At 37.9% G+C, this 22,934-nt stretch overlaps 1 protein-coding gene across 5 annotated transcripts in view; it reads right to left on the minus strand.

The window, feature by feature from the left end:
* Positions 1 to 22,934, minus strand: part of ZC3H6 (zinc finger CCCH-type containing 6) — a 78,376-nt gene that overhangs the window by 41,885 nt on the left and 13,557 nt on the right. For 2 of the 5 annotated variants that reach the window (XM_006065954.4, XM_006065953.4), the window contains exon 2: positions 4,231 to 4,411. In XM_006065954.4, the coding sequence (XP_006066016.2) occupies positions 4,231 to 4,411 (181 nt within the window). Of the gene's footprint in view, positions 1 to 4,230; positions 4,412 to 18,006; positions 21,043 to 22,934 lie in introns of those variants that run through there. The other 3 variants (XM_025260569.3, XM_044925559.2, XM_006065952.4) reach the window with 3 other exon arrangements.

Here is a 22,934-nt window from a genome sequence, read left to right on the forward strand (position 1 = left end):
GAGTAGCAATCTGTGCAGCAATAGTTAGCTAATACAGATTCTGGAAATGTGGTGCTGCCAGTACAAACATCTAAAGGGCAGGACTGGTTTTGGAATCAGGCAAGGAATAGATCCTGGAATGACCTTAAAGTAGCACTAGTGAGAGCCTGCTGCTGCTGCTAAGTCACTTCAGTCGTGTCCGACACTGTGTGACCCCAGAGACGTCAGCCCACGAGGCTGCCCCGTCCCTGGGATTCTCCAGGCAAGAACACTGGAGTGGGTTGCCATTTCCTTCTCCAATGCAAGAAAGTGAAGTGAGAGTGAAGTCGCTCAGTCGTGTCCGACTCTTAGCGACCCCATGGACTGCAGCCCACCAGGCTCCTTCGTCCATGGGATTTTCCAGGCAAGAGTACTGGAGTGGGTTTGCCATTGCCTTCTCCAGTGAAAGCCTAGATCACTCTTAATGATCATTAGTAAAATTTTGAAATTTGGGGTCAGGAAAGAGAGAGAGAGAGATCTTATTAAAAGTGGAGGGGTTTCCCTGGTGGCACAGTGGTTTGATCCCTGGTCTGAGAAGATTCCATATGCCATAGGGCAACTAAACCGGAGTGCTACAAGTACTAAGCCTGTGCTCTAGAGCTCGGGGACCACGCCTACTGAGACCACGCACTCTGGAGCCTGTGCTCTGCAAGAGAAGGCAGGGCAATGAGAAGCCCGTGCACTGCAGCCCCAGCCGCCACTTGCCGGAACTACAGAAAGCCCATGCAGCCACAGACCCAGCACAGTCAAAAGTAAATAAAGGAGTGGCGAAGGGAGATCTCCGTTCTATAATGCAGATACCTGACAACACTGTTACATTCAGTAAAACGGAAAGTAGGAAATAGCCTAATGAACTAGTTAAGATTTTCAAGCAAAATGTTGAAACGTACCTCTCTATGAGGGAAGATATATAACTTGAAGAACTGTTAAAAAGGAACCAGGGCATGATGGTTTTAAAAGTTCTTAGCCTCAAAATATCTAACTTTGTTTTTGCATCTCCTTTTTCTTGACTAGTTTGGCCAATAATTTATATATCTTGCTGATTTTTTAATAAAACTGACTTTATAAATTCTGCTTGTAACTTTAAGTTCTTCCTTTGTTTCTCTCTTTTCTGTTTTCTAGATTTTAATACCATAATAATTTTTATTCTGATAATTTTTTAGTTATCCTCCATATGTCAAAGTTTTATCATTATATTCCTGAAATCCTGCAGTTTTAATCTGTGTTCAAAGGCATTTCTGGTTTCTGACTTTGTTATTAATGTCTTATTTTATTGCATTGTGGTTTGAGATTGCTCTTTATATTATTTCTACCCTACTGAATTAACTGGAGTTTGTTGCCTATGACATGGTCTGTTTTTGTGAGTATTCTAAGTATACTTGAGAGGAAGCTATATTCTCAGGATTCAGAGCTTACTATATATTTATAATATTTATTTAATATCTTTATCAACTCTTCATACATTTGATTGATGTCTTTGGGATAAGAGAGGTTACTAGTGTATCTCCTTTTATTACTATTCCTATTTCTTCTCATACTTCCTATAGTTCCTACTTTATTAAAATTTATATTTAAGGGAATATAAAATATTAACAACATAGCTTCATTGTGAATTATAATCCATAACATTATAAAATGCCCTTTTTTGCTTCTTTCAATGCCTTTTTTAAAAAAAATTTGTTTTTAGTTGGAGAATAACTGCTTTACAATATTGTGTTCTCTTCTGCCATACAACGTGAATCAACCGTAAGTATACATATGTCTCCTCCCTCTTGAATCCCCTCCCCTACCTACCTCAACACGGCACTCTGTTCAATACCTTTTTGACCTAAATTTGACTCCTCTTCTGCCACACCCCTACAGCAGGCAGGATCTTAGTTTTCAGACCAGGGATTGAACCCATGCTCCCTGTATTGGAAGCATGGAGTCTTAACCACTGGACCACCAGGGAAGTTCCTTGACTTTTTCACATATCAACACTGTGACTTCTGCCTTCTTTCTTTGCATTTGCCTGGTATTTCTTTACCCATTTTTTAAAATCTTTCTCTTTTACATAGCTTAGAATTAGATTTTGCATTGTTGGGGAGTGTATCTTTTGTATTAAGAAGGTATTTGGTATTAGGTATTGGTATTTTTGTTTCAATTACTTCTTTCAGACTGCTTTTTTCCAATAACCTGAGTCCCTGTCCCTTCTTTGCATATTATTTGTTTACTAGAAGAACTAATGTTGACATTAGGTAGTAACCTCTTCTTCTCTTTCCTCTCTTTCATTCTCAGGATAATAATTTGAGGTATATTTTAAAATTCTCAGTTAATACCTATAAAGCTACCAATAAAGTTATCTTGCTTACAGTATTTTCTTCTGCTTTTCCTGACACCTTCTATAGCTGTAATGTTTCGATACATAATATTCTGCCCTGCTTATGTTCATTATTTATTTTTAGTTTTATAGACAAATATGCAGTGTATATAGATCACTCTTGCTTTATCACTCAGTCATTTTGGATATCTGAACTTGTTCTCTAGTAGATTTTATGAGAAGGCTTATGACACTGTTTCCTGATTTCTATTATATACAGTTTTTCTGAGGACATTATATTTGAAATTTGGTAAGTACCTGGATATAAAATGCTTGGCTCACATTTTATTCAAATATGTTACTCCATGATCTTCTGGCACAAAAGAGTGACATCAAAAATTTTTTAGAAATCTGATTTCCCTTTCTTAATCAGTGACTTGATCTTTTTGCCTAAATGTTCAAAGGATCCCCCTGCAAATTCTACTGATGCTGTCTGATCATAGTTTGTATTATTTTCGTAATTTTTAAAAATAATTTCGAAATATTAGGTTAAGTTTTTCATGCTTTGTGGGCACGCTTTCTTTTCTGGAAGAATGTTATTCTCTCCATTTTCCTTTTTCTTTTTAATAACAGTAACTTGTATGGAATGTGATCATGGTCCAATCTTGTTGCTCATGTATCAAAGGAAGAATGGACCAGGAAAACTGCCCCAGCTTTACTCTCACGTTGTTAACATGAAGCATGTTAACAACATATATGGCTGTATATGTTCTGAGATAAGCCACCCCTGCTCTCTAACCCATTTTTCTTTCCTTAGCCCTATTATTCTTATCCTCTCAATCTAGATTCTACTCCCAGCAGCTGTCTCTTCAGGTGGGACTCTGTTCTAGAAGAAATCTAGTTGATCAGCATTATGAGTTCATGAGACCCAGACCATCCCAGCACCGTCCAGTTTTACCCCGTCACCTTATACGTACGCAGGAATTGGAAACTAGTACAGGCCCCTCTCGGTTTCCAGTGAGGTGTCTCAGTTTGGCCAACAGGCTTTCCACATTCACTGGGGACTCTTTCATTTGAGATGAATACCTGTTGGTAATCTGTTTTCTGGGAATTTCTTTACCTTTTCTCTGCTTCATTTCACACAGCTGCTGATCCTACTCTAGTCTTGAGTCTGTGGTTTAGCTTTATCCTTTTGTATTTTTGAGGTTTGTAGAGATAACTTGTTACTTCATTTTTCGGTAGATGTTGCCAATGCATTTTTGGTTTTGCCATCCTAACTGCTCTGTTTTTGGGGGGAAATTCAGGGAGTTTAAAAAAATTACCCCACTACTACTGCCAACATTAGTTCTCTGTCAATATAAGTTCTCTCTGCTCAACCCTAATCCACATCATTCTGTATCCAGTACTCAACTATTCTCTTGATAACATTTGGCTTTCAGTTGTTTCATGCCTCTCTCCTTCTCATTTCAGTGTAACCTCTGTAAGAGCAGAGACTGTTTCATTCATGACTGTAACCCCCAGCATACAGCACAGAGATTTCCACAGCAAGCATGTAGTAATACTTATGAATGAATAAATAAATGAATGGGCAAACAAGGCCAGTGCTGACAATCTACATCTGTGGAGAATGAAATTTTCTTTCCTTAAGCTTTCAGTATTCTTGCACACAATCTTCTATCTATCTAAAAGGTTTATTCTAATTTGTATTAAAATTTACTTTGATTACTTTTAAATCTTTAAGATATTTCATATAATCTTTATATTAAGAAAATCTATTAAGCACATAAATCAAAAGATCTAATCCACATATTTTATAAGAAAATAGGCAATGATTTATACTCTCTAATTTTCAGTGCAGTGTTTTACATTTCATAAAAATTTACCAAAGAAACAAAAAATAGATTCTAACTAACCTTATGCTTCTCACGTTTTCTCCTTTTGGACTTTTTCTTCTCTTTTTCTTTCTTGTGTTTTTTCCTTGATTTTCGGTAGGCTTTCTGATTTTTCTGCTTTTCATCCTCTTTTGCTTCCTGTTCCTGTGTTTCTTCAAATCCTGCATCATCTATTTCACCATCTTCTAATTCACCATCTTCTCTGTAAAAGGCAATGAAAGTGTCAATTTTCAAATGTCAACTCTAAAGGGAATATTATAGAAACATATCCAAAAGAAAAGAAAAATGAGTCAATTTTTAAGTTATACTCAGTAAGATTAGGGATTGGCCAATTTTCTATAAAGGGTTGCTACTGCTAAGTCGCTTCAGTCATGTCCGACTCTGTGCAACCCCATAAACAGCAGCCCACCAGGCTCCCCCATCCCTGGGATTCTCCAGGCAAGAACAATGGAGTGGGTAGCCATTGCCTTCTCCGATGCATGAAAGTGAAAAGTGAAAGTGAAGTTGCTCAGTCATGTCCAACTCTTTGCAACCCCATGGACTGCAGCCCACCAGGCTCCTCCATCCATGGGATTTTCCAGGCAAGAGTACTGGAGTGGGCTATAAAGGGTTAGATAGTAAATATTTTAAATTTGCAGGCCACATATAGTTTCAGTTGCAAATCCTCCTTTTTTAAAAACACCCTTCAAGAATGTAAGCAGCAATTTCAGCAGCTATAGTTTGCCAAACTTTGATTTAGATTAAAAGTATTGAATCTCACCAAACAAATGAATGAATGCATAATGCAATACTGCCCAAAAGTAATACTGCAATAATTATTAGGTTGCTGCAAAAACAATTGTGGTTTTGCATTGTTGAAATTTGCCATTTGATACTGGAATACATTCTTAAGTAAATGTGGCTATGTTATACATAATTTTAATGTGCATTTCTCACTTTATGTTTCTTTGCTAAGGACTTATTGCTGCTTATTTTATATTTATTTCAGACTACGGAAATGATGTTAGACAAAAAGCAAATTTGAGTGATTTTCTTATTTTAGTTTAAAATGGGTCATAAAGCAGCGGAGACAACTCTCAACATCAACAATGCATTTAGACCATGAACTGCTAATAAACATACATGAAGTAGTGGTTCAAGAAGTTTTGCAGGGATGCAAGGATTCTTCAATATCCACAAATCAATCAATGTAATACACCACATTAACAAATTGAAAAATAAAAACCATATGATTATCTCAATAGATGCAGAGAAAGCCTTTGACAAAATTCAACATCCATTTACGATAAAAACTCTCCAGAAAGCAGGAATAGAAGGAACATAACTCAACATAATAAAAGCTATATATGACAAACCCAGAGCAAACATTATCCTCAATGGTGAAAAATTGAAAGCATTTCCTCTAAAGTCAGGAACAAGACAAGGGTGCCCACTTTCACCATTACTATTCAACATAGTTTTGGAAGTTTTGGCCACAGCAATCAGAGCAGAAAAAGAAATAAAAGGAATCCAAATTGGAAAAGAAGAAGTAAAACTCTCACTATTTGCAGATGACATGATCCTCTACATAGAAAACCCTAAAGACTCCACCAGAAAATTACTAGAACTAATCAATGACTATAGTAAAGTTGCAGGATATAAAATCAACACACAGAAATCCCTTGCATTCCTATACACTAATAATGAGAAAACAGAAAGAGAAATTAAGGAAACAATTCCATTCACCTTTGCAATGGAAAGAATAAAATACTTAGGAATATATCTACCTAAAGAAACTAAAGACCTATATATAGAAAACTATAAAACACTGGTGAAAGAAATCAAAGAGGACACTAATAGATGGAGAAATATACCATGTTCATGGATTGGAAGAATCAATATAGTGAAAATGAGTATACTATCCAAAGCAATTTATAGATTCAATGCAATCCCTATCAAGCTACCAACAGTATTCTTCACAGAGCTAGAACAAATAATTTTACAATTTGTATGGAAATACAAAAAACCTCGAATAGCCAAAGCTATCTTGAGAAACAAGAATGGAACTGGAGGAATCAATCTACCTGACTTCAGGCTCTACTACAAAGCCACAGTTATCAAGACAGTATGGTACTGGCACAAAGACAGAAATATAGATCAATGGAACAAAATAGAGAGCCCAGAGATAAATCCACACACATATGGACACCTTATCTTTGACAAAGGAGGCAAGAATATACAATGGATTAAAGACAATCTCTTTAACAAGTGGTGCTGGGAAATCTGGTCAACCACTTGTAAAAGAATGAAACTAGAACACTTTCTAACACCATACACAAAAATAAACTCAAAATGGATTAAATATCTAAACGTAAGACCAGAAACTATAAAACTCCTAGAGGAGAACATTGGCAAAACACTCTCCGACATACATCACAGCAGGATCCTCTATGACCCACCTCCCAGAATATTGGAAATAAAAGCAAAAATAAACAAATGGGACCTAATTAAACTTAAAAGCTTCTGCACATCAAAGGAAACTATTAGCAAGGTGAAAAGACAGCCTTCAGAATGGGAGAGAATAATAGCAAATGAAGCAACTGACAAACAACTAATCTCAAAAATATACAAGCAACTCCTACAGCTCAACTCCAGAAAAATAAATGACCCAATCAAAAAATGGGCCAAAGAACTAAATAGACATTTCTCCAAAGAAGACATACAGATGGCTAACAAACACATGAAAAGATGCTCAACATCACTCATTATCAGAGAAATGCAAATCAAAACCACTATGAGGTACCATTTCACACCAGTCAGAATGGCTGCGATCCAAAAGTCTACAAGTAATAAATGCTGGAGAGGGTGTGGAGAAAAGGGAACCCTCTTACACTGTTGGTAGGAATGCAAACTAGTACAGCCACTATGCAGAATAGTGTGGAGATTCCTTAAAAAACTGGAAATAGAACTGCCTTATGATCCAGCAATCCCACTGCTGGGCATACACACTGAGAAAACCAGAAGGGAAAGAGACACGTGTACCCCAATGTTCATCGCAGCACTGTTTATAATAGCCAGGACATGGAAGCAACCTAGATGTCCATCAGCAGATGAATGGATAAGAAAGCGGTGGTACATATACACAATGGAGTATTATTCAGCCATTAAAAAGAATACATTTGAATCAGTTCTAATGAGGTGGATGAAACTGGAGCCTATTATACAGAGTGAAGTAAGCCAGAAAGAAAAACACCAATACAGTATACTAATGCATATATATGGAGTTTAGAAAGATGGTAACAATAACCCTGAGTACGAGACAGCAAAAGAGACACTGATGTATAGAACAGTCTTATGTACTCTGTGGGAGAGGGAGAGGGTGGGAAGATTTGGGAGAATGGCATTGAAACATGTATAATATCATGTATGAAACGAGTTGCCAGTCCAGGTTCGATGCACAATACTGGATGCTTGGGGCTGGTGCACTGGGACGACCCAGAGGGATGGTATGGGGAGGGAGGAGGGAAGAGGGTTCAGGATGGGGAACACATGTATACCTGTGGCGGATTCATTTTGATATTTGGCAAAACTAATACAATTTTGTAAAGTTTAAAAATAAAATAAAAAAAAAAAAAAGTTTTGCAAAGACGAGACCCTCAAAGATGAACAGCATGGCCATTGGAAGTTGACAATGAACAACCGAGAGCAATCATCGAAGCTGATTCTCTTACAACTAATCAAGAAGTTGCCAAAGAACTCAACATAGACCATTGTATGGTCATTTGGCATTTGAAGTAAGTTGGAAAAGTGAAAAAGCTTGATAAGTGGGTGACTCAAATAAAAAAAATTATCATTTTGAAGTATCATCTTCTCTTATTGTATGCAACAACAAACCATTTAAGTGTATTTTATATTACAATCAGCAACCAGTTTCATGGCTGGATTGAGAAGAAACTCCAAAGCATTTCCCAAAGCCGAACTTGCATCCAAAATATGTGATGGTCACTGTTTGGTGGTCCACTATGAATCAGGGCTAAACCATTATATCTGAGAAGTATGCTCAGCAAATCAATGAGATGCACTGAAAACTGCAACACCTGCAGACAGCCTTGGTCAACAGAATGGGCCCAGTTCTTCTCAGTGACAATGCCCAACCTGACTGCATGTCCCACAACCAGCACTTCTGAAGTTAAATGAATTGGGCTATGAAGTTCTGCCTTATCTGCCATATTCACCTCACCTCTCACCAACTGACTACCACTTCTTCAAGCACCTAGACGACTTTTTGCAGGGAAAACACCCCCAACCAGCAGGATGCAGAAAATGCTTTCTAAGAGTTCTTTGAATGCTGAAGCATGGATTTCTATACTAAGGGAATAAACAAACTCATTTCTCATTGGCAAAAACGTGTTGATTGTATTGGTTCCCTTTTTAATAAAGATGTATTGAGTCTACTTATAATGATTTGAAATTCACAGTCCGAAACTGCAATTACATTTGCACCAACCAAATACCAACTACTAAGCTACCATAAAAAAGAAAAGAAGGAAGGACAGAAGGGAGAAATTAAAATACTTTAGGAAGCAAACATTCTAACTACTGGAAGGAATTTTTAATTTATTGGCCCACAGACAGCTATGTATATTAGTTCTCATCATAAGAGTAAACTTTAATACGAAAACAAATTTTAATAGTAGATAAGTAATAAAACCTGAACCACAAAAGCAGAATAAATACTTCAACTTGAATCTGTAAAAATGTACAGGTTTTTATATTATGACATTTTTATAGTTATAGAAACACAAATGTTCAATGACAACATTTTAAATTGCAAATTAATCAACTGGTCTACATGGAAGATGTGGGTGTGTTACTCAATCAGTCGTGTCTGACTCTTTGCAACTCCAGGGACTGTAGCCTGCCAGGCTCCTCTGTCCATGGAATTCTCCAAGGCAAGAATACTGGAGATTGCCATTTCCTTCTCCAGGGGATCTTCCTAACCTAGGAATTGAACTCACCTCTCTGTGGCTCCTGCTTGCATGCAGATTCTTTATCGCTGAGACACCGGGAACTCCTCCATCTTAAGTACTCCCCTAACAATTCTCAGTTGTTTATATCTGCACTCTCTATATATTATATATGAATGACTTGCTTATTGTTTGGTGAAGCAGAGTATGTGACTGTGTCTTTCATAGCTATATCTCTAGGTTCTGGCACAGTGCCTTGCTGTTTACTGAATGACTGAATGGAAAATATCCATAACCCTTGTCATTTTAAAACAGGCACACAATATCACCCTAAGATGATTCTGAAGTCAGTGTTATTCTTCCCCAGTTTCTATCATAAAATCAGAGGTATATGTCTAATTTAGGTTGATGTGAAAATTTTATGTGAGACAGGTTCAGCATACTGGCTATTTTAATTTAAAAAGTTTTGAGCTTTTATAATACTATAATATCTTACAGCCTAAGAAAAATGAGTGCATATACTCACCAAAGGACAAGTATAAGAAAGTTTTTAACAGTTTTAGTCATAATGGTAGAAAATTGTAAACCCGAATATCCATCAACAAGTGAATGGATAAATAGTGCTTTATTTATATAATGGAATCCATAAAGCAAAGAAAAAATTAAATATTGTACCAATAAACACAATATGATGAATCTGTGCTGCTGCTGCTGCTAAGTCACTTTCGTCGTGTCCGACTCTGTGCAACCCCAAAGATGGCAGCCCACCAGGCTCCGTCGTCCCTGGGATTCTCCAGGCAAGAACACTGGAGAGGGTTGCCATTTCCTTCTCCAATGCATGAAAGTGAAAAGTAAAAGTGAAGTCGCTCAGTCGTGTCGGACTCTTAGCGACCCCATGGACTGCAGCCTACCAGGCTCCTCCATCCATGGGATTTTCCAGGCAAGAGTACTGGAGTGGGTTGCCATTGCCTTCTCCGGATGAATCTGTAGACATAAGCAAAAGAAGCTAGACATAAGAGACTACTGTGTGATTCCATTTATAGGCACTTCAAGAACAGGGAAAACTAATCGATGGTGATGTAAGTTAGAATAGTAATTACCTCTTGGAGGTTTATAACTAACAAAAAAGACTACTAAGGAGCTGTATAGTACATTAAAATATTCTCTATAGATGGGTACAGTGATTACTACATACACACGTTTCATCAGGTCTGAAAAATTCAATTAAGAACTGTGTATTTCACTGTCTGTATGTAAAATTCTAAATGCAAATAATAAAACCTAGAGGTGTGCATCTTTTCTTTAACCACCAGTCTCGACCAGCTTAAGTTCCTTAAAGTGTAAGACCTCTTATATCTTAAAATCACTCATTCATATTTAGAATTCTGACTAGAGATACTGAAAATATTAAAGAAAGCAGGGAAGAAAGTAGGGAAAACCACTAGACCATTCAGATATGAGCTAAATCAAATCCCTTATGATTATACAGTGGAAGTGAGAAATAGTTTCAAGGAATTAGATCTGATAGACAGAGTGCCTGAAGAACTATGGACAGAGGTTAGTGACATTGTACAAGAGGCAGTGATCAAGACCATCCCCAAGAAAAAGAAATGTAAAAAGGCAAAATGGTTGTCCGAGGAGGTCTTACAAATACCTGAGAAAAGAAGAGAAGTTAAAGGCAAAGGAGAAAAGGAGAGATATACCCATCTGAATGCAGAGTTCCAAAGAATAGCAAGGAGAGGTAAGAAGGCCTTCCTCAGTGATCAATGTCAAGAAATAGAGGAAAATAATAGAATGGGAAAGACTAGAGATCTCTCCAGTTCAGCTATTTCAAATCCTAAAAGATGATGCTGTGAAAGTGCTGCCCTCAATATGCCAGCAAATTTGGAAAACTCAGCAATGGCCACAGGACTGGAAAGGTCTGTTTTCATTCCAATCCCAAAGAAGGGCAATGCCAAAAATGTTCAAACTACCATACAATAACACTCATCTTATACACTAGCAAAGAAATGCTCAAAATTGTCCAAGCCAGGCTTCAACGGTACATGAACCATGAAATTCCAGATGTTCAAGCTGGATTTAGAAAAGGCAAAGGAACCAGAGATCAAATTGCCAACATCCGCTGGATCATCGAAAAAGCTAGAGTTCCAGAAAAACATCTACTTCTGCTTTATTGACTACGCCAAAGCCTTTGTGTGGATCACAACAAACTGTGGAAAATTCTTAAAGAGATGGGAATACCAGACCACCTGACCCGTCTCCTGAGAAACCTGTATGCAGGTCAGGAAGCAACAGTTAGAACTGGACATGGAACAGACTGGTTCCAAATTGGGAAAGGAGTATATCAAGGCTATATACTGTCACCCTGCTTATTTAACTTATATGCAGAGTACATCATGAGAAATGCTGGGCTGGATGAAGCACAAGCTGGAATCAAGATTGCTGGGAGAAATATCAATAACTTCAGATATGCAGATGACACCACCCTTATGGCAGAAAGCAAAGAAGAACTAAAGAGCCTCTTGATGAAAGTGAAAGAGGAGAGTGAAAAAGTTGGCTTAAAACTCAACATTGAGAAAACTAAGATCATGGCATCTGGTCTCATCACTTCATGGCAAATAGAGAAACAGTACAAACAGTGACAAACTTTATTTTGAGGGGCTCCAAAATCACTGCAGATGGTGACTGCAGCCATGAAATTAAAAGATGCTTGCTCCTTGGAAGAAAAGTTATGACCAACCTAGACAACTTATTAAAAAGCAAAGGCATTACTTTGCCAACAAATTTCCATCTAGTCAAAGCTGTGGTTTTTCCAGTAATCATGTATGGATGTGAGAGTTGGACTATAAAGAAAGCTGAATGCCAAAGAATTGATGTTTTTAAACTGTGGTATTGGATAAGACTGGAGAGTCCCTTGGACCGCAAGGAGATCCAAGCAGTCCATCCTAAAGGAAATCAGTCCTGAATATTCATTGGGAGGACTGATGTTAAAGCTGAAACTCCAATATTTTGGCCACCTGATGTGAAGAAGTGACTCATTCGAAAAGACCCTGATGCTGGGAAAGACTGAAGGCAGAAGGAGAAGGGGATGACAGAGGATGAGATGGTTGGATGGCATCACCAACTCAATGGACATGAGTTTGAGTAATCTCCAGGAGCTAGTGATGGACTGGGAGGCCTGGTGTGCTGCAGTCCATGGGGTTGCGAAGAGTCAGACAGGCCTGAGCAACTGAACTGAACTGAAAGTCTCCTGCGAATAAGGAGACAGACACAAAGGATCCTGCTACAAGCTACAGATTAGAAACTGAGTCTTCTGGAAGAAACACAAAAGCCTCAATAAAAGAGTATATAAGTACTCTGGAGGGATGATATTACAAAGATATTACTCATGAACACAGCTTCTTGGGATAAGCTGTTCACAACAAAAAAGACATTTTTCAGAGTAGACAACAGAAGTAGACTGCTTATCCTAAAACCAAGAGAACACAAATTCTAGATGCTTGAAAACTATTGCCTGTAGCACTTTTCCTGCTTTGTTCTAATTCATTCTGTCACTTCCTCCCTCACCATGGATGATAATGCTGGGAAACTGCTCTGCACCAGCACCCCCCTGACCACCATACATGTCTCCACACAGACCACACAGGCAAGGCTTAATCACAGGCTGATGTAAGCCTGAGCAGCCGCCCTGTGATCCTCCCCATTATGAAAAGGAAAGTGCTGCTGCAAGGCTATTTCTCACCTGCCTCCTTATTTGGAAGGAGGCTGCTGTAAGGCAATTTCTCATCCACCTTCCCTGGTTTCAGTGAGGGCTTAGATTTTCCACCTTGCCCACCTCTTACCAAATAGCTGTAGACTAAGAAACTGCAAAGTTGCACTACAGAAACTGCTCCTCCGTGGCACAGTGCCCTGTCACGCACTTTGCCGACGCCTCTCTGTCTTCTTTGGTCTCAGTGTTACCCTGTCAGAGAAGGGAGGTGAGGAGCTGAGCCCGTGCTGAGCGGGCATGTCCATCTGCGTATGAGATAAGCCGTCTGAATCTTACTTGCTGAAGCTGTAGCAGGTGTCACAAAAAGCCTGCTTGAGTCTGGGATTTGCCTGTGCCTCCAACCTGTAGAGCTCACGTATGATCCTCTAATGATTAAGCTTTAACCTAAATCCCTACCCTAACCTCAAAAACTAGGTATTTTCCCTTAGAGAAAATACTGGTTGGCTATACTGGTGTCATGGAAGAGCTCCCTGACCTGAGTTTTTGTGATTTTTGTTTGTTTGTTTGTTTATAAATGGTTAAGGTCCCAAGCTGGACATTGAACATTTAAAAAATGTTTTAAACATTTAAAAAACTAGATGGTTTATCTTATGTGTTCCAGAAAAAGGTTTCTCCTTACAAATTACCAGTGGTAAAATGTTTATCTACAAGCCCTCAAATCACTTCTATGCTTATCCTTTACCCAATACATTCTTACACCCTCTAGAATGTATTTGGCTTACAGAAACTAGCTTATTCCTTTAAAAGACTATCTACAGCCATGACAATTTTCACTTGGTTTGTTTTTTTCTCCAAGTTAGTCTTAGAACTTAGTCCATCTCTAACAAAATACAAATTCCTTCAGGAATGCAACTTTATATAAACATATGGGCAAAATTACATATTTTAATTAGCCTAATATCATTCATAGTCATATGACAACCTTTGCATATTTTGTTTAGTTCTATATATGTTATCTGTACTCCGGAGATAACTGAGAATTCCTTTCCTACTTTTGTTATAAGTAACTGCTCTTTTGTTTTTAAAACTATATGTGGTCCTTCTAATCTTTATTTCCTGTATCAACAACACTCTTTATCATATTTACTTCATCAAAACCTCACTTGCAGGACTTCCCTGGTGGTCCAGAGGTTAGACTGCACTTCCTGCAGGAAGCACTGGATAGATTCCTAGTTGGGGAACTAAGATCTTGCATGTCAGAGGGACCAAAAAAAAAGAAAGAAGGAAGTAACCTAACTTGCATATATAGGTAAATATATATATATAGCAATGAAATAATTAGATATTTTCTTCTCATCTCCTTCAGGAGACCACTCTTCTCTGGGACCAATGGACATTGATCTGAAGGGGTACTAACCACCCTACAGGAAAAAAAAAAAAGTTACTCCCTTGAAGTTGGAATCATTAGGGCTCTGTCTTCAACTAAGGGGGTCATATAATTAGAAAAATTAATAAAAAGTGTGTTATTGACATTGACTGAGAAGATAATATCGTAAAGTCCTAAAAGAACAACAAACTAAAGTCACTGATCCAAGTGGTTGTAGATAACTGCATAGCCTTGGATTTCTTCCTGGCAAGCCAAGAAAAATATATAATATATAGCTAGCACTTCCTGCTTCTCATGGAATAATTCCATAGGGGAAGTTGATCAATCTATACTCAAACTAAAAGACAACTTGGCTGTCAAAAGTGGACTCAGAAGGGAGTTTTATCATCTGACCCGCTGGTCAGGAAAGGCGTCTCTGGTTGTCATTCTAAAGCGACTTTCAGTTTCTCCTTATGACAGTCATGGCTACTCTTACTGTTCCTTCAGCGCCTTGTCTCCAGAGACAGATGTGCCACTGCACAGCTGCTATTTCATCAAATGGTACAAAAATCAATTTTTATAACAGAAGGAAAACAAAGGAATTCAGTTAAACCAAGGCAGAGTTCCCACAAAGACCAAAACCTACACAGCAGTAAACATGTAACTTGCTGTTTATCTGAGTAGGAGTAAAGGGAGATTTTTGTTAAAACTTTGCCAAGCTCCCAGCGTGTATATACAGAAGAGCTAAACTGTATGCCCCTGAGCCTAACAGATACTTTCATAACCCTCCTAAGACATCTTCATAAAGTAATGCCTGTGCTTTTGTGACATAAGCAGAAAAAAAATCAAAAGAACTTCCATTTCCCAAATTAACCAATTAGAACTTAATACCCAGAATTCCTCCCAACATGTAATAAACATTTTATATCCCTCTTTATCCCTTCCACTTTCAGCATGGAGACACACTGAACTTGTTTCCTACCAGCAAGCAGATTAACAGATTAATTTTTTCTTTTTTAATAAAGTTCTAATTAAAACATAAATTTTAAAAAATAAAAAAAGAATTTTAAACACTTGGGGGAAAAAAGAGAAATTCTCCTCTGAGCCCTTACAAAGACAATATCATTGGATACAACAGGCAGTACTTGATGTAATGGACAGTATCCTCAATAGTGTCCATACAACCAATACAACCATTTATCATTTACAGTATACCCCAATTTGAACCAAGGTCATACTGCCAAAGTTCAACTGAGAAAAAGCAATTATATGAGGAAATAAAGTAATAGTGTCCAAGTGTTCAACCACAACCATCTGATGTTCTGATTTAAGCCAGGGATGAGAACCACAACTCTAGAGCAACAATTCTCAAAAGCTATATAAGAATCTTTTGTCCTCCTAGCAAAAAAAAAGAAAAAAAAAAGCACCATTCATTCATTCAACATATTTATTCACTGCTAGTTGGGGATACAATGGTAAACAAAAAAGATACGCTCTTCTTCTCTCATGAAGTTTTCAATCTAGTGATGGGGGAGCCAGACATCCATCAAAGAATCATACAAATAAATATAATAGCCATATATTAACATGAAGGAGATAAAAGTGCTACCATGGAGACACTGAACTTGTAGACAAGTAGACTTGTGTAGACACAATAGGAGGAAATCATCTGTCAGGGAAGTCTGGAAGGCTTTCCCTGAGAGAGCCGTGAATGAATTGAGAGGAAGAGTCAGCCTAGGAGGTAAGAGGTAGGGGAGGGTCTCTGGCAGACAAAGAAAACAGGATAAACAACATTTCCTTGTAGAACTGAGATAGGAAGGGAGACAAGGCCAATGTCCCTGGGTCATAGAGGAAAGGGCAGAAGTTGGCTCATCACACTGGAGTGATGGGATAGCACTAGGTCATGCAGTACTTTTACCATGTTTGGAGTGTATCCTAGAGAAATGAAAACACATTTGGAAGTATTTCTAGGAAAGGAGGTGATGTAACTAGATTTCTGGAGAAGGAAATGGCAACCCACTCCAGTACACTTGCCGAGAAAATCCCATGGACGGAGAAGCCTACAGTCCATGGGGTCGCAAAGAGTCAGACACGACTGAGCAACTTCACAACTAGATTTCTATTCTGAAATATACATTTAATTGAGAGTGAAAAACAGATCTAGAGGAAAGACAAAACAGGTGCAGGAAAAGCAGGATGCCACTGTGACAATCCAGCATGAGTCCAAAAGAAGAATGGAACATATATGGGAATTCTGACACTAGAGCACTACACTCGCGTATACTCACTATTACTAATGGGAATGTTTTTTCTCCCACAGTCTTGAGGCAAAAAACAAAAACAAAACAAAACAAACAAACAAACAAACAAAAAAACGCTGAAAACTACTCATATAGAGAAATGAATAGATTGTCCTTCAGGCAACCCTCTATGAATACTACAAACATTCCCATGAATTATACCTTTAAAATGTCATCTCATTATTGCTGAGCCCATTCCTTTGAAGAGGATCAAGATTTCCCTTAAATATAGTAAAGGATATGGATAAATATATGCTAATCTTCTCTATCACAGCAGCACATAATCCCAATCAGTTAAGCCTTAAAGTATTCAAAGAAGACATAATTATCTGATGCAGTAATTAATATATCAGTAACATAATAAAGAAACATCTAAATTCAAGCAATGTAACTTACCAGTGAACTTCCCAGTATAAATTTATACTGTGCATACTACCATTTTACAGAGCATACCACCAAGTCATTAAATTAAAAAACCTGAGCAAAGAAAAAGAGTCCTTAGAGGGAGACTTCAGAGAAGCCAATGGCAACAGCAGCAACAGAGGGAGACTTATGCTTTTATTTAAATATGTTTTCGGGAAATAATAAAGATCAAAAACAAATGGACTCTACATTCAACTAAAGAACTAAAAAAGGGGAAAACTGAAAATAAGAAGAGTGAAAATAATAAATATGAGGACAGAAATCAAAATAGAGAACAAAAACAATAGAAAATACAAATAAAGCCTTCTTTAAAAGGCTACCTTTTAAAGAAGGATTACTACAGTACCAGTTTGTTTTAGTCCTGCAATCATTCAAATCTAGATATCAAAAAGAAAATGTAAATGATTCCATTTTAGCTGTAATAAGTTAACTCTGTTTCCCCATAAAGACCAAAATATTGCTTGGAATCAGAACCTTTAAAAAGCTTGGGGCTATCAGAGTATTATGGATACATGACTTTAACAGATAAAAATATCTCTCAGCAATTTTTAGTCTACACTTTCTATCATCTAATTATTTCACTATTTGCCTATCTTCAATTCCAGCTGTGTTCATAACAAACTAGTATTAATTCTGAAGTAAAGTAACATCTCAATCCAAATTTGTAGGAAAAAATAAAAATTTTATATCATCATATATAATATGATATTTAACAATTACTGAGCACTTACAAGGCTGCCAGGCATGCTGGATCAGTTCACTTCACCTTCATGTTAACTCTATGAAATAAAGTTGACCCTTAACAATGTGTGATGTGACCCTCTGCACATAATTTACAGTTGGCCCTCTATATCAGAGGTTCTTTGAAACCTCAAGGTTCATAACTGCAGATTCAACCAACCTAGGTTTGCATAGTACATAGTCTTTATTATTGAAAAAAAAAAAAGTAAAAATGTACCCACACAGTTCAAACCAGGTTTGTTCAAGGTTCAAATATAACTATTATTATCCCCATATAACTGGTGAAGAAGGGAGACAAAGAGCTTAACTAACTCTGTTAGTATTAAGTTGGCCAAAAGGTTTGCTCGGTTTTTTCGGTATGACGGCTCTAGTAATGCTGAGTTGTCATTAACTTCATTAGAAACAATTCCCCTAGACTGCATTGTGACAGGTGACATATCAGCATGCACTGAAAAACAAATCAACACCGGTGAATTTTTGTGTAGCCATTTCAATATGGAAGGAAAAAAGCAGCATTTTTGGCATACTATGCTTTATTATTTTAAGAAAAGTAAAAATGCAAGTGAAACACACACAAAAAGATTTGTGCAGTGGACGGAGAAGGTGCTGTGACTGAGTGAACATGTCCAAAAGTGGTTTACTAAGTTTCGTGCTAGAGATTTCTTGCTGGACAATGTTTCATGGTCAAGTAGACCAGTTGAAGTTGATGGTGATCAAATCAAGATATTAACCGAATGGGGAGGGAGGAGGGAGGAGGGTTCAGGATGGGGAACACATGTATACCTGTGGCGGATTCATTTTGATATTTGGCAAAACTAATACAATTATGTAAAGTTTAAAAATAAAATAAAATTTAAAAAAAAGCAAAAAAAAAAAAAAAAAGATATTAACCGAGAACAATCAATGTTATACCATGCAGAAGATAAATTTACATACTGAAAATATCCAAATCAAGTATTGAAAATCATTTGTATCAGCTAAGTTATGCTAATCACTTTGATATTTGAGTTTCACATAAGTTAAACAAACAACACCTTTTTGACTGTATTTCTATTTGTGATTCTCTACTTAAACATAATGAAAACATTCCATTTTTAAAACAAATTGTGATGGGCGATGACAAGTGGATACTGTACAACAATATGGAACACAAGAGATCATGGGGCAAGCAAAATAAACTACTACCAACCACATCAAAGGCCAGCCTTCATTCAAAGACGATGATGGTGTATATATGGTAGGATTGGGAGCCCTCTATTATGAGCTCCTTCCAGAAAACAAATGATTCATTCCAAAAAGTACTGCTTCCAATTTGACCAACTGAAAGCAGCATTCGGCATGAAGTATCCAGAATTAGTCAACAGAAAATGCAAAATCTTCCATCAGGATACCGCAAGACCATATTTCTTTGATGACCAGGCAAAAACTGTTACAGCTTGGCTGGGAAGTTCTGATTCATCAGCCACATTTACCAGACATTGCACCTTCGAATTTCCATTTATTTTTGTCTTTACAAAATTCTCTTAATGGAAAAAATTTCAATACCCTGACTATAAAAGGCACCTGGAACAGTTCTTTGCTCAAGAAATTAAAAACTTTTGGGAAGATGGAATTATGAAGTCACCTGGAAAATGACAAGGACTCCCAAGTGGCACAGTGTAAAGAATATGCCTGCCAACCCACAAGATGCAAGAGGCGTAGGTTTGATCCCTGGGTTGGGAAGATTCTCTGGAGGTGCAAGTGACAACCCACTTCAGTATTCTTACCTGGAAAATTCCATGGACAGAAGAGCCGTGGGCTATGGTCCACCAGGTTGCAAAGAGTTGGACATGACTGAGTGACTAAGCACTGCACAGCACAGTGGAACAAAACGGTGAATACGTTGTACAATAAAGTTCTTGGTGAAAATGAAAAATGTGTCTTTTATTTTACTTAAAAACCGAAGGAGCTTTTTGGCCAGCCCAACAAATGACAGAGCTAGAATCCAGTCTAAGCCATCTGATTTCCAGATAATACCCCAGTTAATATCTTTCTTAACTTTGCTGCTCTAATAGCTACAAATGGTGCATAGCATATGAAGGTGTTTACTGTAAAATTCTTTCAACATATTTGTAAGTTTGAAAATGTTCATACTAAATTTTAGGAAAAAGAAACTTCATGATTTAGGTGGTGTTTTAAGATACGATACAGAGAAACTATTGAGGTCCAGAAGTTGCATTTCTGACATGTAAAAGTAAATGTGTTATATTCCAATAAAAATTAACTAAAAAACCAGTAAACATGAGTTGCTTCAATTCCACAGGCATTATTTTAACATTTGTCAGGAAACATGTTATACCAGTTGGAGTGACAAAACAGAGCTTGGAGTTATGAAATGCTATAGGGTTTCCTTTTTATTGAATACCATGTTTTTAAGTGCTCTAAAGGTAACAGTAAAAAAGCAAATTTATTGAAAAGATTTTTAAAAAGAGGTAAAAAGACTTGATCAAATCATGAGCGCTGGAAAATGGTCTCCCTATTTCTTTTCAGGGTCCTCAGCAAGTTGTTAAAGGTGGTGCAGTTCAGGTAACAGCCTACTAAGTGAAATTCTCTACATCAAAGTCAAAAGAGGGGAAGAAAAGAGAGGAATGCTGGAAAAAATGAAAATTGCTATGTTATTACCAAGTTTCCACATTCAATTAAAACAAGAAGGGGCCCAACACAAACATCCAGAAATGAACATGAAATACTTAAGGTAGTTGGCTTTGACCCAAACCAAAATCAAACAAACAAAAACCTTTCTTATTTAAAGAGAACCCAGGACTCTGGCAAAGTGAGATCACCTGAACCTGGAAATTAAATTAGGAGTGTTAAACAAGAAAAATAACCAACAACAGACTTCTTAAAATGATAATTTAATGCTTTAAATTTGTGTCATTTTACAACCAAATACTTAAACAAACAAACAAAAAATCATAGTAGTGTAGAAGAAAAGCTCTAAAGCCAGAAGGATGTGGGTTCAAGTTCTGCTTCTCAGTTATACACTAGGTATATGAACTTGAACAAATTATCTCAACCCCTAATATTCATTTCCTCATCATTGACTCAAAGGACCTGAGTTCAAGCAAACTCCGAGAGATACTGAAGGACAGGGAAGCCTAGCATACTGCAATCCATGGGGTCACAAAAATTAGACACCACTGAGTGACTGAACATCATCTACAAAAAGGGATTAATCAATTTACCACCAGAGTTAAGGATTAAATGAGATAAAGTTAGCTAGTGGAGGTGATGGAATTCCAGCTGAGCTATTTCAAATCCTGAAAGATGATGCTGTGAAAGTGCTGCACTCAATATGCCAGAAAATTTGGAAAATTCAGCAGTGGCCACAGGACTGGAAAAGGTCAGTTTTCATTCCAACCCCAAAGAAAGGCAATCTCAAAGAATGCTCAAACTACCGCACAACTGCACTCATCTTGCACGCTAGTAATGCTCAAAATTCTCCAAGCCAGACTTCAGCAGTACGTGAATTGTGGACTTCCAGATGTTCAAGCTGGTTTTAGAAAAGGCAGAGGAACCAGAGATCAAATTGCCAACATCCGCTGGACCATCAAAAAAGCAAAAGTTCCAGAAAAACATCTATTTCTGCCTTATTGACTATGCCAAAGCCTTTGACTGTGTGGATCACAATAAACTGTGGAAATTCTGAAAGAGATGGGAATACCAGACCTCCCGACCTGCCTCTTGAGAAACCTATATGCAGGTCAGGAAGCAACAGCTAGAACTGGACATGGAGCAATGGACTGGTTCCAAATAGGAAAAAGAGTACGTCAAGGCTGTATACTGTCACCCTGCTTATTTAACTTATATGCAGAGTACATCATGAGAAGCGCTGGGCTGGAAGAAACACAAGCTGGAATCAAGATTGCCGGGAGAAATATCAATAACCTCAGATATGCAGATGACACCACCCTTATGGCAGAAAGCAAAGAAGAACTAAAGAGCCTCTTGATGAAAGTGAAAGAGGAGAGTGATAAAGTTGGCTTAAAGCTCAACATTCAGAAAATAAAGATCATGGCATCTGGTGCCATCACTTCATGGCAAATAGACAGGGAAACAGTGGAAACAGTGGCAGACTTTATTTTGGGGGGGCTCCAAAATCACTGCAGATGGTGATTGCAGCCATGAAATTAAAAGATGCTTACTTCTTGGAAGGAAAGTTATGACCAACCTAGATAGCATATCCAAAAGCAGAGACATTACTTTGCCAACAAAGGTCTGTCTCGTCAAGGCTATGGTTTTTCCAGTGGTCATGTATGGATGTGAGAGCTGGACTGTGAAGAAAGCTGAGGGCCAAATAATTGATGCTTTTGAACTTTGGTGTTGGAGAAGACTCTTGAGAGTCCCTTGGACTGCAAGAAGGTCCAACCAATCCATCCTAAAGGAGATCAGCCCTGGGTGTTCATTGGAAGGACTGATGCTAAAGCTGAAACTCCAGTACTTGGGCCACCTCATATGAAGAGTTGACTCATTGGAAAAGACCCTGATGCTGGAAGGGATTGGGGGCAGGAGGAGAAGGGGACGACAGAGGATGAGATGGCTAGATGGCATCACCGACTCGATGGACATGGGTTTGAGTAGACTCCGGGAGATAGTGATGGACAGGGGGGCCTAGCGTGCTGCGATTCATGGGGTCGCAAGGAGTCGGACACGACTGAGCGACTGAACTGAACTGAATAACTTAGCATTGTACCTACTAGACAGCCCTCAACAAAAGTTCCATTTCTTCTGTGATCTACTTGAAATACAGGCATGTGAATAAAATGGGTATGCTAGACTGAAGGAGGAAACAGAATAGGCTCTATGTTGAAAGCAGGACTCCATCTTGGGCTGATCTGCGGACTTTGCGCTGTATGCCCAGTATCTATGGAAACCACATACCAACTGGAAAACCAGGCCCCTGCAAGGAAGAGCCCCAGGGCTCTCCATCACCTAAAAGAATACCCTAATTATCTGGGTGACCGAATAGAATCATACTTTCTATTATGCTTATTGGGTCTATTATGCTTATTGGGGAAGGACCACATACCTGTTGATAATTGTCCACTGTTAACTACCCAGGTTTAAGGCATAAGAATCACCAGTTGACTTTGATTGTATCTTTCTCTTCCTTTGTTCAGACTAGTTTCAGGGAATTTGGGGAGGTGGGTTTGGGCATGTACACTTAGGGTATATAATGTTTTCACAGAAACTGGTCAGGG

Source organism: Bubalus bubalis, chromosome 12 (genome assembly GCF_019923935.1).
Source record: "Bubalus bubalis isolate 160015118507 breed Murrah chromosome 12, NDDB_SH_1, whole genome shotgun sequence".
Classification (NCBI taxonomy): Eukaryota; Metazoa; Chordata; class Mammalia; order Artiodactyla; family Bovidae; genus Bubalus; species Bubalus bubalis.